The following is a 13514-nucleotide window of genomic DNA, read 5'->3' on the forward strand; positions in this document are numbered from 1 at the left end:
CATCCCTTTATTTTGAGCCTATGTATGTCTCTGCGTGTGAGATGGGTCTCCTGAATACAGCAGACTGATGGGTCTTGACTCTTTATCCAGTTTGCCAGTCTGTGTCTTTTAATTGGAGCATTTAGTCCATTTACATTTAAGGTTAAGATTGTTATGTGTGAACTTGATCCTGCCATTATGATATTAACTGGTTATTTTGCTCGTTAGTTGATGCAGTTTCTTCCTAGCCTCGATGGTCTTTACATTTTGGCATGTTTTTGCAATGGCTGGTACCGGTTGTTCCTTTCCATGTTTAGTGCTTCCTTCAGGGTCTCTTGTAAGGCAGGCCTAGTGGTGACAAAATCTCTAAGCATTTGCTTATCTGTAAAGGATTTTATTTCTCCTTCACTTATGAAACTTAGTTTGGCTGGATATGAAATTCTGGGTTTAAAATTCTTTTCTTTAAGAATGTTGAATATTGGCCCCCACTCTCTTCTGGCTTGTAGAGTTTCTGCCGAGAGATCTGCTGTTAGTCTGATGGGCTTCCCTTTGTGGGTAACCCGACCTTTCTCTCTGGCTGCCCTTAAGATTTTTTCCTTCATTTCAACTTTGGTGAATCTGGCAATTATGTGTCTTGGAGTTGCTCTTCTCGAGGAGTATCTTTGTGGCGTTCTCTGTATTTCCTGGATTTGAATGTTGGCCTGCCCTACTAGGTTGGGGAAGTTCTCCTGGATGATATCCTGAAGAGTGTTTTCCAACTTGGTTCCATTTTCCCCCTCACTTTCAGGCACCCCAATCAGATGTAGATTTGGTCTTTTTACATAATCCCATACTTCTTGCAGGCTTTGTTCATTTCTTTTTCTTCTTTTTTCTTTTGGTTTCTCTTCTCGCTTCATTTCATTCATTTGATCCTCAATCGCTGATACTCTTTCTTCCAGTTGATCGAGTCGGTTACTGAAGCTTGTGCATTTGTCACGTATTTCTCGTGTCATGGTTTTCATCTCTTTCATTTCGTTTATGACCTTCTCTGCATTAATTACTCTAGCCATCAATTCTTCCACTTTTTTTTCAAGATTTTTAGTTTCTTTGCGCTGGGTACGTAATTCCTCCTTTAGCTCTGAGAAATTTGATGGACTGAAGCCTTCTTCTCTCATCTCGTCAAAGTCATTCTCCGTCCAGCTTTGATCCATTGCTGGCGATGAGCTGCGCTCCTTTGCCGGGGGAGATGCACTCTTGTTTTTTGAATTTCCAGCTTTTCTGCCCTGCTTTTTCCCCATCTTTGTGGTTTTATCTGCCTCTGGTCTTTGATGATGGTGATGTACTGATGGGGTTTCGGTGTAGGTGTCCTTCCTGTTTGATAGTTTTCCTTCTAACAGTCAGGACCCTCAGCTGTAGGTCTGTTGGAGATTGCTTGAGGTCCACTCCAGACCCTGTTTGCCTGGGTATCAGCAGCAGAGGCTGCAGAAGATAGAATATTTCTGAACAGCGAGTGTACCTGTCTGATTCTTGCTTTGGAAGCTTCCTCTCAGGAGTGTACTCCACCCTGTGAGGTGTGGGGTGTCAGACTGCCCCTAGTGGGGGATGTCTCCCAGTTAGGCTACTCAGGGGTCAGGGACCCACTTGAGCAGGGAATCTGTCCCTTCTCAGATCTCAACCTCCGTGTTGGGAGATCCACTGCTCTCTTCAAAGCTGTCAGACAGAGTCGTTTGCATCTGCAGAGGCTTCTGCTGCGTTTATTGTTTACTGTGCCCTGCCCCCAGAGGTGGAGTCTACAGAGACAGGCAGGTTTCCTTGAGTTGCTGTGAGCTCCACCCAGTTCGAGCTTCCCAGCAGCTTTGTTTACCTACTTAAGCCTCAGCAATGGCGGGCGCCCCTCCCCCAGCCTCGCTGCTGCCTTGCCAGTAGATCACAGACTGCTGTGCTAGCAATGAGGGAGGCTCCGTGGGCGTGGGACCCTCCCGGCCAGGTGTGGGATATGATCTCCTGGTGTGCCTGTTTGCTTAAAGCGCAGTATTGGGGTGGGAGTTACCCGATTTTCCAGGTGTTGTGTGTCTCAGTTCCCCTGGCTAGGAAAAGGGATTCCCTTCCCCCTTGCGCTTCCCAGGTGAGGCAATGCCTTGCCCTGCTTCAGCTCTCGCTGGTCGGGCTGCAGCAGCTGACCAGCACCGATCGTCCGGCACTCCCCAGTGAGATGAACCCAGTACCTCAGTTGAAAATGCCGAAATCACTGGTCTTCTGTGTCGCTCGCGCTGGGAGTTGGAGACTGGAGCTGTTCCTATTCGGCCATCTTGCTCCGCCCCCAATAATATTTTTATAATTTCATATTTAAATTAAATTTATTTTTCAATTTTATTAAATAAGTCCCCAAAGCATTTTTTAAACAGCAAGTATTTGAATAATTATTTGATTCATACAAATTTTATTTCATTCCCAATAAGATCTAGATAGAGCATTAGTTGTAATTTCATCTAAATCTCAAGTTTTATGATAAGGAAGTAAACCTAAAAAAGTTAGTGACTAGCAGAGCCAGAACTTGACACAAGTTCTCCTGACTGATAGTGCAGGACCCTTTCCCCAAAACCATGCTAACACAGAATTTTAAGAATATGGCCAGAAAGAGAGTTTCATCCTCATTAGCCATAGCAGGAAGTCAATAAAAGTGAAAAAGAGGTGGTAACACAAGAATATTCTTTAGGAATCGAAAATAAATACCAAACTATCCAGCTTAGAGAAGGTAAAGGTCTCTAGGAAGGGGAAAGTGACAGTAGGGAAATGCTGTTTTTCTTAACCTTGTACATCTTTTGACTGTAAAATCTGTACATATATGATGTTGATAAAAATAAAAGCTAAAACTTAAAAAAATACAAATATGAATTCCTAAAGAAACATTCACCCAAACTTACAGTTACCATAATTCAAACATATAACATACATGTACAATTTGCTCAAAAATAGGAAAGATTTTGAGATTCCAGCCACAGCTCTGAAATAGGGTCCTAGGGGGCTACTTTGGCAGGTATTAAAAGTTTTTTTTACTTAATAGTGGAAGGGCTGGGGGTCTCCAGGGAGGGGTCAAAACAACCTGGAGAAGAAGATAATGGTTGGGGGTGGAGTGAAGATTGGGAGGCACTCCGAGGTGTCAGGACAGCAGTTATTTAGCCAGTGATTCAGAAGAATTTCGGTATCATAACAATTAATACAGCTATGCTGATATATATCCTGGTTGTTTCAGTCTGGATCAAAATGCCAAAGAGAATAATGTTAGAGAAACAAATTCAGTGGTTTTATGTGATATTTTATTTTTAGTTAGATTATTGCCCATTTATTTTAAAATATCAAAGGTAAAGCTAAAATCCAGGAAATTGTGACTTGAGGTACATTAGAGTGGCTTTCAAATAAATACTTGATGTATGCAGAAGGACATCTTGAAGGCATTTGGGGAATATTGGAGTGTTAAGGAGACATAAAGGCAAAAGTATCTGAAATGTTAGATATGTTGAATATGTGATGATAAAAGTTATGTTTTTCAGGTTATTAAAAAGGAAAATTGAAAAAATATGTATTTTTTAAATTGAGTGGTGTTTTCGTGAATGCTTATTTTATTTTATTTTATTTATTTTATTTATTTATTTTTTTTTGAGACGGAGTCTCGCTCTGTCACCCAGGCTGGAGTGCAGTGGCCGGATCTCAGCTCACTGCAAGCTCCGCCTCCCGGGTTCACGCCATTCTCCTGCCTCAGCCTCCCGAGTAGCTGGGACTACAGGCGCCTGCCACCTCGCCCGGCTAAGTTTTTGTATTTTTAGTAGAGACGGGGTTTCACTGTGTTAGCCAGGATGGTCTCGATCTCCTGACCTCGTGATCCGCCCGTCTCGGCCTCCCAAAGTGCTGGGATTACAGGCTTGAGCCACCGCGCCCGGCCAATGAATGCTTATTTTATTAATCTGCTTATGACTTAAAATCTGCTATATGTGTTCTTTTATATGAATATAATATTTCATTAAAAGGGGGACGACTAAAGTTTTTAAAAGCTAATTTAATAGTATAAGTGTTGAAAAGAGCCTTTCAGATACAGCAAGTACATGGTTTTAATACTTTACTTATATTTTCTTGTAGTTGAAAAACAAAGGTCGCTGGGTCCATTGGAATGAATTAATTAAAAATACTAATTTAGGAGATAAACAAATCAAGATTCAAGATATCATAGTCCCTACGATGGACACAATTAGATATACGTTTCTAATGGATTTGAGTATTACCTATGCAAAGTAAGGAACTCTGCTATAAACAAGCATTTTGAATGTAAAAGTACCATTTTAATAGGATTATGGCAAATTTTGAAGTATTTAAGATCATCCTTTTTCAGATAACTGAAATCCTGGGGGACTTGTTGACATGTTGAAAGTGACATCTGTTGCTATTGGCAAACCTGGAATGCACATTTCCCATTGCCCACTCCAAAGCCCTTGCCATCATACTTTGCTGCCTCATAAGTCACCTTACATTTTTTATTTGTAACAGCACACTGAAAGTCTGCTGTAGTGTTACTGTTAAAAAGGTATGCAGTCTACTTAAAGATTCAGTGTACTCCTGAGACATCAAAGTAACTATGATCCACATTCTCCTATTACATTTAGCATTTTCATGTATGTCCTATGCTAGTTCTGGATTCTATAACTTAAGATGAATATTAAAAACTCAGAAGAGTCCATCAAAAATAAAGACACATGAAACTGATCAAAAGCCTAGATATGTACTGTTTGCATATCCATACCAACTTTCTTAATAACATTTAATAGTTACTTTTCTTTTAAAACACTAGGCGTAATTTATAATTCATACTATTTAAACTAGACAAATTTATATAATCATAAATGTCATTTTTTGATAAAGAACCTGTTTCTGAATGCATTCTGTGACCAATTTTACCTTGTTTAAAAAAAAAAAAGGAAAAATAGCTTATGAGGGAAAATTAGTTTACTCCTATTTTGTGTCTGTAGTTGCATTTTTGCATTTAGAAGCTAAGCAAGGAAGACGGTTGCCAATTCTGTGACATTTCTAGTATAGCAGTTCTTTTTTTTTTTTTTTTTAGACAGGGTCTCACTCTGTCACCCAGTCTGGAGTACAGAGGTGCAATCGCGGCTCACTGCAGTCTTGACTTCCCAAGCTCTAGCGATCCTCCCACCTCAGCCTCTCAAGTAGCTGGGACTACAAGCGTGCACCACTATGCCTGGCCTTTTTTTTTTTTTTTTGGGTAGAGACAGGTTGCCCAGACTCATCTTGAACACCTGAGGTCAAGCAAACCACACGCTTCAGCCTCTCAAAGTGCTAGGATTACAGGCGTCAGCCACTGTGCCTGGCAATACAGTTCTTTTGTGCCAAGAACCATTTGTCAGAATAATACTTTTAAATAAATAAGTACAAATAGAATTATAAAATAAACCATATATATACATTTATTTATTTATTTACTTATTTATTTGAGACAGAGTCACTTGCACTCTGTCTCCCAGGCTGGAATGCAGTGGCGCGATCTCTGCTCACTGCAACCTCTGCCTCCTGGGTTCAAGTACTTCTCCTACCTCAGCTTCCGGAGTAGCTGGGATTACAGGCACCTGCCACCACACCCAGCTAATTTTTTGTATTTTTAGTAGAGTCAGGGGTTCACCATGTTGGCCAGGCTGGTCTTGAACTCCTGGCCTCAAGTGATCCACCCACCTTGGCCTCCCAAAGTGTTGGGATTACAGGCTTGAGCCACCGTGCCCAGCCTGTTTTTTTCTTTTTATATTGAAATACATTTATTAAAATATTGAACATATTTGGGCTGTAATAGTAAATATATATGTTTATTAACACATTAAATAACAAGATCTGTCAGTGGATCTGATGACTATAATACCTTTGAAGAAGGAATGGGCATGAGTGATATTTTTGAGATACTGTAACAATTGTAATGTGTAGGATAATAGCTATGATTTCTACTGGTGACAAAGACACAGGTACTACTCATACAATTGCTACATTTTAGTTACAAGATAGCAAAAGTAAAGGTATAAACTTTTTGTCATTCAAGTTCACAGATTCTCTGAATTCTATGAATGTTTTTAGTTGGTTCATGGATCCCAAGTAAGGAACAGAAATTTATTAGTATTATTTTAATAAATAGATTTTCATAGAGCTAGTGTTAGACTGGAACATGTAGATGAATTCTCAGGGGTCACTCTAGTTCTAAAAGAACTTTAATTTTGTGTTCATATTTCAGTAACAATTTTCAAAATTAATACTAGCATAGTTTGGCTCAGTTAGATGACCCCTTAGAACTGAATATGGCTACTACTCAGTTTCAGTGCCTTTCTGTTTGTCTTTTTTTTTTTTTTTTGTCGGACAGAGTTTCACCCTTGTTGCCCAGGCTGGAGTGCAATGGCACAATCTCAGCTCACCGTAACCTCTGCCTCCTGGGTTCAAGTGATTCTCCTGCCTCAGCCTCCCAAGTAGCTGGGATTACAGGCGTTTGCCACCATGCCTGGTTGATTTTGTATTTTTAATAGAAATGGGATTTCTTCATTGTTGGTCAGGCTGGTCTCTAACTCCCTACCTCAGGTAATCTGCCTGCCTCGGCCTCCCGAAGTGCTGTGATTACAGGCATGAGCCACCGTGCCCGGCCTGTGTTTGTCTTTATGTATTGTGTATTAACAAGTTATCACTCAAAATGATAGTATTTTATTTTTAATGCAGCATTTCTCAAACTGGGATTGTCCAGAGTTTTGTGAACATAAACTCATATGACTACTTTTCCCCTTAAAATTAGTTGTGATCACTTAACAATGGGAAACCTTGCTTAAAGCCTCACTGAATGGGGAATTCCTTAGTGTTTGCTTTTAGACAAATATTTTCAGTTAGTAATTGAATTGATTTAAAAATGCTATTAACAGTATACATATACATAACTGTTAGCTTTAGAATTCACTGTCATTCCATCTCTCACAAAACCTTTGGCTATTGAGATCACTGGGAAACAGCCTACAGCTGTCTTACTGTCATCCCCTTGTTATTCACATGCTGCCCCCATGTCTTACCATAAAAGGACAAATACAGCTCTTTTCTGAAGAGACAGATTTTGACTGTCTGCTCTGAAAAGTTAAGCATGTTATTACTTGTTTCGTAAGTGTTTTGTATAAGCGACATTACATCTATTCAAATAATAGTTTATTACTATTAAAGTATCTGCAAGGCCAGGCCCAGTGGCTCCTGTCTGTAATCCCAGTGCTTTGGGAGACTGGGATGAGAGGATCACTTGAGGCCAAGAGTTTGAGACCAGCATGGGCAACATAGCCAGGCCCTGTCTCTTCAAAACATTAAAAGTTGAAAAAAAAAAAAATTAGCCTGGTATGGTGACATGCCACCTATAGTCCTAGCTACTTGGGAAGCTGAGGCAGGAGGATCACTTGAGCCCAGAAGTTTGAGGCTGCAGTGAGCTATGATTGTGCCACTTTATTCCAGACTAGGTGACAGAGTGAGACTTTATCTCAAAAACTAAAAATAGATCAGGCATGGTGGCTCATGCCTGTAATCCCAGCACTTTGGGAGGCCGAGGCAGGTGGATTACTTGAGGTCAGGAGTTTGAGACCAGCCTGGCTAACACAGTGAAACCTGTCTCTACTAAAAATACAAAAATTAGCTGGATGTGGTGGTGCACGCCTATAGTCCCAGCTACTTGGAAGGCTGAGGCAGGGGGATTGCTTGAACTTGGGAGGTGGAGGTTGCAGTGAGCCAAGATCACGCCACTGCACTCCAGCCTGGGGAACTAAGTGCAATTCTGTCTCAAAAAAAAGAATAAAAAATAAAAAGATACAAAATAAAGTCTCCGCAACGTTATGTAAAAATGTATGCCAATCATTACTTTTATCTGTCTTTCATGAAATAATAACTATAGGTAAAAAATGAGTTTTTAATGAAGATGATTTGATTCTTATGTAAGCTTTTAACTACCACCTCCTTTAGTAGAAATGTATTCTGACTTTTTTCCGTTTTGAATAATATATTCATTGTTTTCATTAAGGCCACTCCTTTTTGTGGGTCCAACGGGTACAGGAAAATCTGTGTATGTGAAGGATAAGTTAATGAATCACTTGGAAAAGGACAAATACTTTCCTTTTTATGTTAACTTATCTGCACGGACCAGTGCCAATCAGGTTCAGGTTAGTTTAAAGACAGAAACATGGGTCTGTCATTAATATTTTGTCTTATTTGCTCAGTGTTTAACATTGTACATTAAATAAGCAACCGTGTAAATCTATGAATTTAAATAAAACTTTCAAATGTTTGGGGAATTACAAGTTTTTGAAATTAATGAGAAAAGTTTCAGAGAACATTAATAGTGGGTTATTGAGCTTTATTACCTGTTTTTTTTTTTTTTTTCTTTAAGTCTGAGAAGAAGCAACAATTGATTTCTTAACTGGTGAAGGGAGTATAAAAGACACACACACACACAGGGCGGGGCGGGGGTGGGGAGATCCAGGGAGAAATGAGAGAACTTTGAATTGTTCTCGCAAGACCCTCCTGGATGGTCCTTAGGGGCATTTGCTGCTCTCTGGACCTTTCAAACCATGGGCCTGTGACAGGAACAACGTGAGTGCATCCCACCCTTTGCCCTCAAATGTGTCAAAGTGAAACTACTTCATGAAACCTTTTCTAATTGCCATTTTCATCATCCATTCCTAAATTTAGGCCTATCCATTCTCTCCTGGCCTCATTTCTGTTGTTTTAAGTCTATATACTTCACTGAGCTTCAAAATCTTACAAATTTAGAACATTTTTACTGTGGAGCTTTATTTGAATGAAAATAATTTCAGTTTATTTTTCCAATGGACAAGTGAGTTCCAAAAGTATTACAACTATAAGAAAGCATCCACATTTATTTTAGCTATAAAAAGCTGCCAAATGTAAAGATTAATGCATTTAAATATTAAGTAAGTTAAAATTAATAGATACATTCTTGAGTACAGATGGACACAAAGAAGGAAACAACAGAAATCGGGGCCTACTTGAGAGTGGAGCCAGGCAAGAGGGTGAGGATTGAAAAACTGCCTATTGGGTACTATGCTTATTACCTGAGTGATGAAATAATCTGTACACCAAACCCTCGCAACACACAATTACCCATATAACCTGCATGTGTACTCCCTGAACCTAAAATAAAAGTTGGAAAGAAAAATTATTCAGTGAAGAAAAAAATAAAAATATGTTGGTTGTCCAATGAGGAAAATATTGTAGAACTTTTTGTGACATTTGTAGAAATATTGTAGAAACATGCATATACTACACAAATATAATACATAAATACATGTGTGTAACAATTGTGAGTGCATAGGATTTCAATAAATGTTTGATGTTGATTGTGAAGTTTAGTATCACCCTAAATATGAATAAATAAAAATAAACACACATATAATGCTGCTTGGTATGATTTCCCTACAGAAACTTAAACTTTTTTTTTTCTGATGTTAAATATGGTATTTTATGTTAAGTTAATCATTGATAAATTAAGCAAATAGTCATTGTTACTGGTAAAAATCCCAGGGATTCTGGCAAAATGGGTTGTTATACTTGTTGATACTGATTTAATATAAGTATGAAAATAAATTCCTAGTTCAGTTATAGGTAAATATACCACTCTTCCTTTATATTTTAGAACATTATCATGGCTAGATTGGATAAAAGACGCAAAGGAGTCTTTGGACCACCTATGGGAAAGAAGTGTATAATTTTTATAGATGATATGAATATGCCTGCATTGGAGAAGTATGGAGCTCAACCTCCTATTGAATTATTACGACAATTTTTTGACTGTGGACATTGGTAACTATTTAATTCGATAAGTTATGCTGAAGTTATATCTCGGTTTTTATTTTAGGTTTTTAAAGTAAAATAATATATTTTTTGAGATATTTAAGGAAAAGAATGATTGCTCAGATTTTCCTGTACATGAAGGCTTTCTAATATCTTTCGAAAAGACTGTTTTAAATTGAGAGGAAGGTACAGATATTTCCTGTATACTTCCCTGCCCCCAACACATGCATAGTCTCCTCAATCTCAACATCCCCACCAAATTGGCACATTTGTTACAATTGATAAGCCTACATTGCTTTATCACAATCACCCAAAGTTCATAGTTTACTTTAGGGTTTGCTTTATGTGTTGTACATGCTATGGGTTTGGAGAAATGTATATGATATGTATCCATCATTATAATATCATAGAGAGTATTTTCACTGCTGTAAAGATCCTCTGTGTTCTCTTTTCATTCGTCCCCCAACTTCAGCCCCTTTGTAAGAGATCCATTGATCTTACTCTCTCTATAGTTTAGTCATTTTCCGAATGTCATATAGTTGGAATAATACAGTATATAGCCTTTTCAGATTAGCTTCTTTCATTTAGTAATATGCATTTGAGTTTCCTTCATATCTTCTTATGGCTTGATAGCTCATTTCTTTTTAGCACTGAGTAACATTCAATTGTCTGGTTATACCACAATTAATCCATTAACCTACTGAAGGACATCTTGGTTGCTTCCAAGTTTTCAACAATTATGAATAAAGTTGCTATAAACATTTGTGCACAGGTTTTACATGGAGATAAGTTGTCAACTTCTTTGAGTAAATACCAAGGAACACAATTGCTGAACAATGTGGTAAGAATATGTTTAGTTTTGTAACAAACCACCAAACTATCTTCCAAAATAACCATACCATTTGCATTCCCATCAGGAATCAATGGGAGTTAGTGTTGTTCCACGTCTTCTCTGGCATTTGGTATTGTCAGTGTTCTAGATTTTGGCCATTCTAATGAGTGTGTGGTGGTATTTCATTGTTGTAATTTGCATTTCCCTGACATATGGTAAGAAGCATCTTTTAATATGTTTATTTGCCCTCTGTGTATCTCACTTGGTGAGGTGTCTGTTAGGGTCTTTGACCATTTTTAAATTGGGTTGTTTGTTTTATTATCATTTAGTTTTAAGAGTTCTTTGTATATTTTGGATAATAGTCCTTTATCAGATGTGTCATTTGCCATTATTTTCTCCAAGTCAGGCCTGTCTTCTCATTCTCTTGACTTTGTCTTTGGCAGAGCAGAAGTTGTTAATTTTAATGAAGTCCAGTTTTTCCAACCAGTCCGTTGGTGGTGTGTCTGAAAAAGTCATTGCTATACCCAAGTTCAACTAGGTTTACTCCTTTGCTATCTCCTAGGAGTTTTATAGTATTCCATTTAATATGTAGGCCTGTGATCCATTTTTAGTTAATTGTTGTGAAGGGTGGGTAAAATTGTATATAGGTCAATTTTTTGCGTGTGTGTGTCCAATTGTTTAATAGTATTTGTCTTTTGCTAAAAGACAGGGGTCTTGCTATGTTGTTGAGGCTGTTCTCAAAATTCTAGCTTCGAGCAATCCATCTGCCTTAGCCTCCTGGGTAGGTGGGATTACAGGTATGAGCCACTGTGCCCAGCAACATTTCTTGAAAAGAGTATCTTTGCTCCATAATATTGCCTTTGCTCCTTTGTCAAAGATCAGTTGACTATATTTATTGGGTCTATTTCTGGGCTCTCTAATCTGTTCCACTGACCTATTTGTCTGTTCTGTCAGTACCACATTGTCTTGACTGCTGTAGTTTTATAGTAAGCCTTAAAGTTGGGTAGTGTCAGTCCTCTGACTTTGTTCTTCTCTTTCAATAGTGTTGACTAATTTGGGCCTTTTGCCTCTCCATATCAACTTTAGAATCAGTTTCTCAAGATCCAAAAAATAACTTGCTGGGATTTAAACTGGGATTGCATTGAATCTACAAGTCAAGTTTGGAAAGTCTGTGATCTTCATAATATTGTTTTCCTATCCGTGAACATGGAATACCTCTCTTTATTTAGTATTTTGATTTAGTTCATCAGGGTTTTATAGTTTTCCTCATGTAGATCTTCTATATATTTTGTTAGATATATCCCTAAGTATTTCATTGGGGGTGGGTACTAATGTAAATTGTGTTGTACTTGTTTTTTTTTTTTTGAGACAGAGTCTCACTGTGTCACCCAGGCTGGAGTGCAGTGGCATAATCTTGGCTCACTACAACCTCTGCCTCTGGGTTCAAGGGATTCTCCTGCCTCAGCCTCCCAAGTAGCTGGGATTACAGGCATGTGCCACCATGCGCAACTAATTTTTGTGTTTTTAGTAGAGACAGGTTTTCACCATGTTGGCTAGGCTGGTCTCAAACTCCTGACCTCAAGTGATCCAACTTCCTTGGCCTCCCAAAATGCTGGGATTACAGGCATAAGCCACTGTGCCTGGCCCAGGTGTTGTACTTTTAATTTCAAATTCCACTTGTTTATTGCTGGTATATAAAAAGGTGATTGACTTTTACATGGTAACTCTTTACAAGCTTGGTATAATCGCTTATTAGTTCCAGGAGTTTTTTGTAGTTCTTTCAGATTTTCTTTATAGATCATCATGTTATCTGCAAACAAGGACAGTTTATTTCTTTCTTCCCAGTCTGTATACCTTTTTTTTTTTTCTTATTTCTAGCCCTTATTATGATGTTGAAAAGAAGTGGTGAGAGGGAACATTCTTACCTTGTTCCTGATCTTAGTGGGAAAGCTTGGAGATTCTCACCATTAAGTATGGTGTTAACTGTAGAGTTTTTATAGATATTCCTTACCAAGTTGAGGAAGTTACCTTTATTCCTAGTTTACTGAGAGATTTTTGGCTTTTTTTTTTTTTTTGCCTTTATTTGAGACAAAGTCTTGCTCTGTCGCTCAGACTGGAGTGTAGTGGCATGATCTTGGCTCACTACAACCTCCGCCTCCCAGGTTCAAGTGATTCTCATGCCCTAGCCTCCCAAGTAGCTGGGATTACAGGTACACACCACTACACCCAGCTAATTTTTGTATTTTTAGTAGAGATGGTTTTGCCATGTTGGCAAGGCTGGTTTCGAACTCCTGACGTCAAGTGATCCACCACCTTGGCCTCCTAAAGCACTGGGATTACAGGTATGAGCCACCACGCCCGGCCTGGAGGATTATTAATTGGCCTAACTTCCGTATTGTTGTATCTCAAGGAATAGGAAGGTCTGAGAAGAGAGAGAGAGATGGGGAACAGCCAGCCAGTGGAACAGTCAGAACACACACAATATTTATCAGTTAAGTTTTTCTTCTTATATAGGTGCAATTCATGGTGCTCCAAAACAATGACAATAGTAACATCAAAGATCACTGATCACAGATCACCATACCAGATATAAAAATAATGGAAAAGTTTGAAATATTGCAAGAATTACCGAAATGTGACACAGACACTGGAAGTAAGCAAATGCTGTTGGAAAAATGGTGCCTATAGACCTGTTCAACACAGGGTTTCTAAAAACCTTTTTCAGTTTGTAAAAAACACAGTATCTGCAAAGCTTAATGAAGTGAAGTGAAATAAAATGCGGTATGCCTGCACTTTTCAACTTAGTTTCAATTATTGAAAATAACTTACAGGTTACATCCTTCCAAGTACCATTCCC

At 38.5% G+C, this 13514-nt stretch overlaps 1 protein-coding gene across 1 annotated transcript in view; it reads left to right on the forward strand.

The window, feature by feature from the left end:
• The window catches only part of DNAH12 (dynein axonemal heavy chain 12), a 255190-nt gene that overhangs the window by 137641 nt on the left and 104035 nt on the right, over positions 1 to 13514 (forward strand). The window contains exons 39-41 of the mRNA XM_031663269.1: positions 4093 to 4244; positions 8036 to 8174; positions 9668 to 9834. Of these exons, the coding sequence (XP_031519129.1) occupies positions 4093 to 4244; positions 8036 to 8174; positions 9668 to 9834 (458 nt within the window). The remainder of the gene's footprint in view (positions 1 to 4092; positions 4245 to 8035; positions 8175 to 9667; positions 9835 to 13514) is intronic.

This window comes from Papio anubis, chromosome 2, assembly GCF_008728515.1.
Source record: "Papio anubis isolate 15944 chromosome 2, Panubis1.0, whole genome shotgun sequence".
NCBI classification, from domain to species: Eukaryota; Metazoa; Chordata; class Mammalia; order Primates; family Cercopithecidae; genus Papio; species Papio anubis.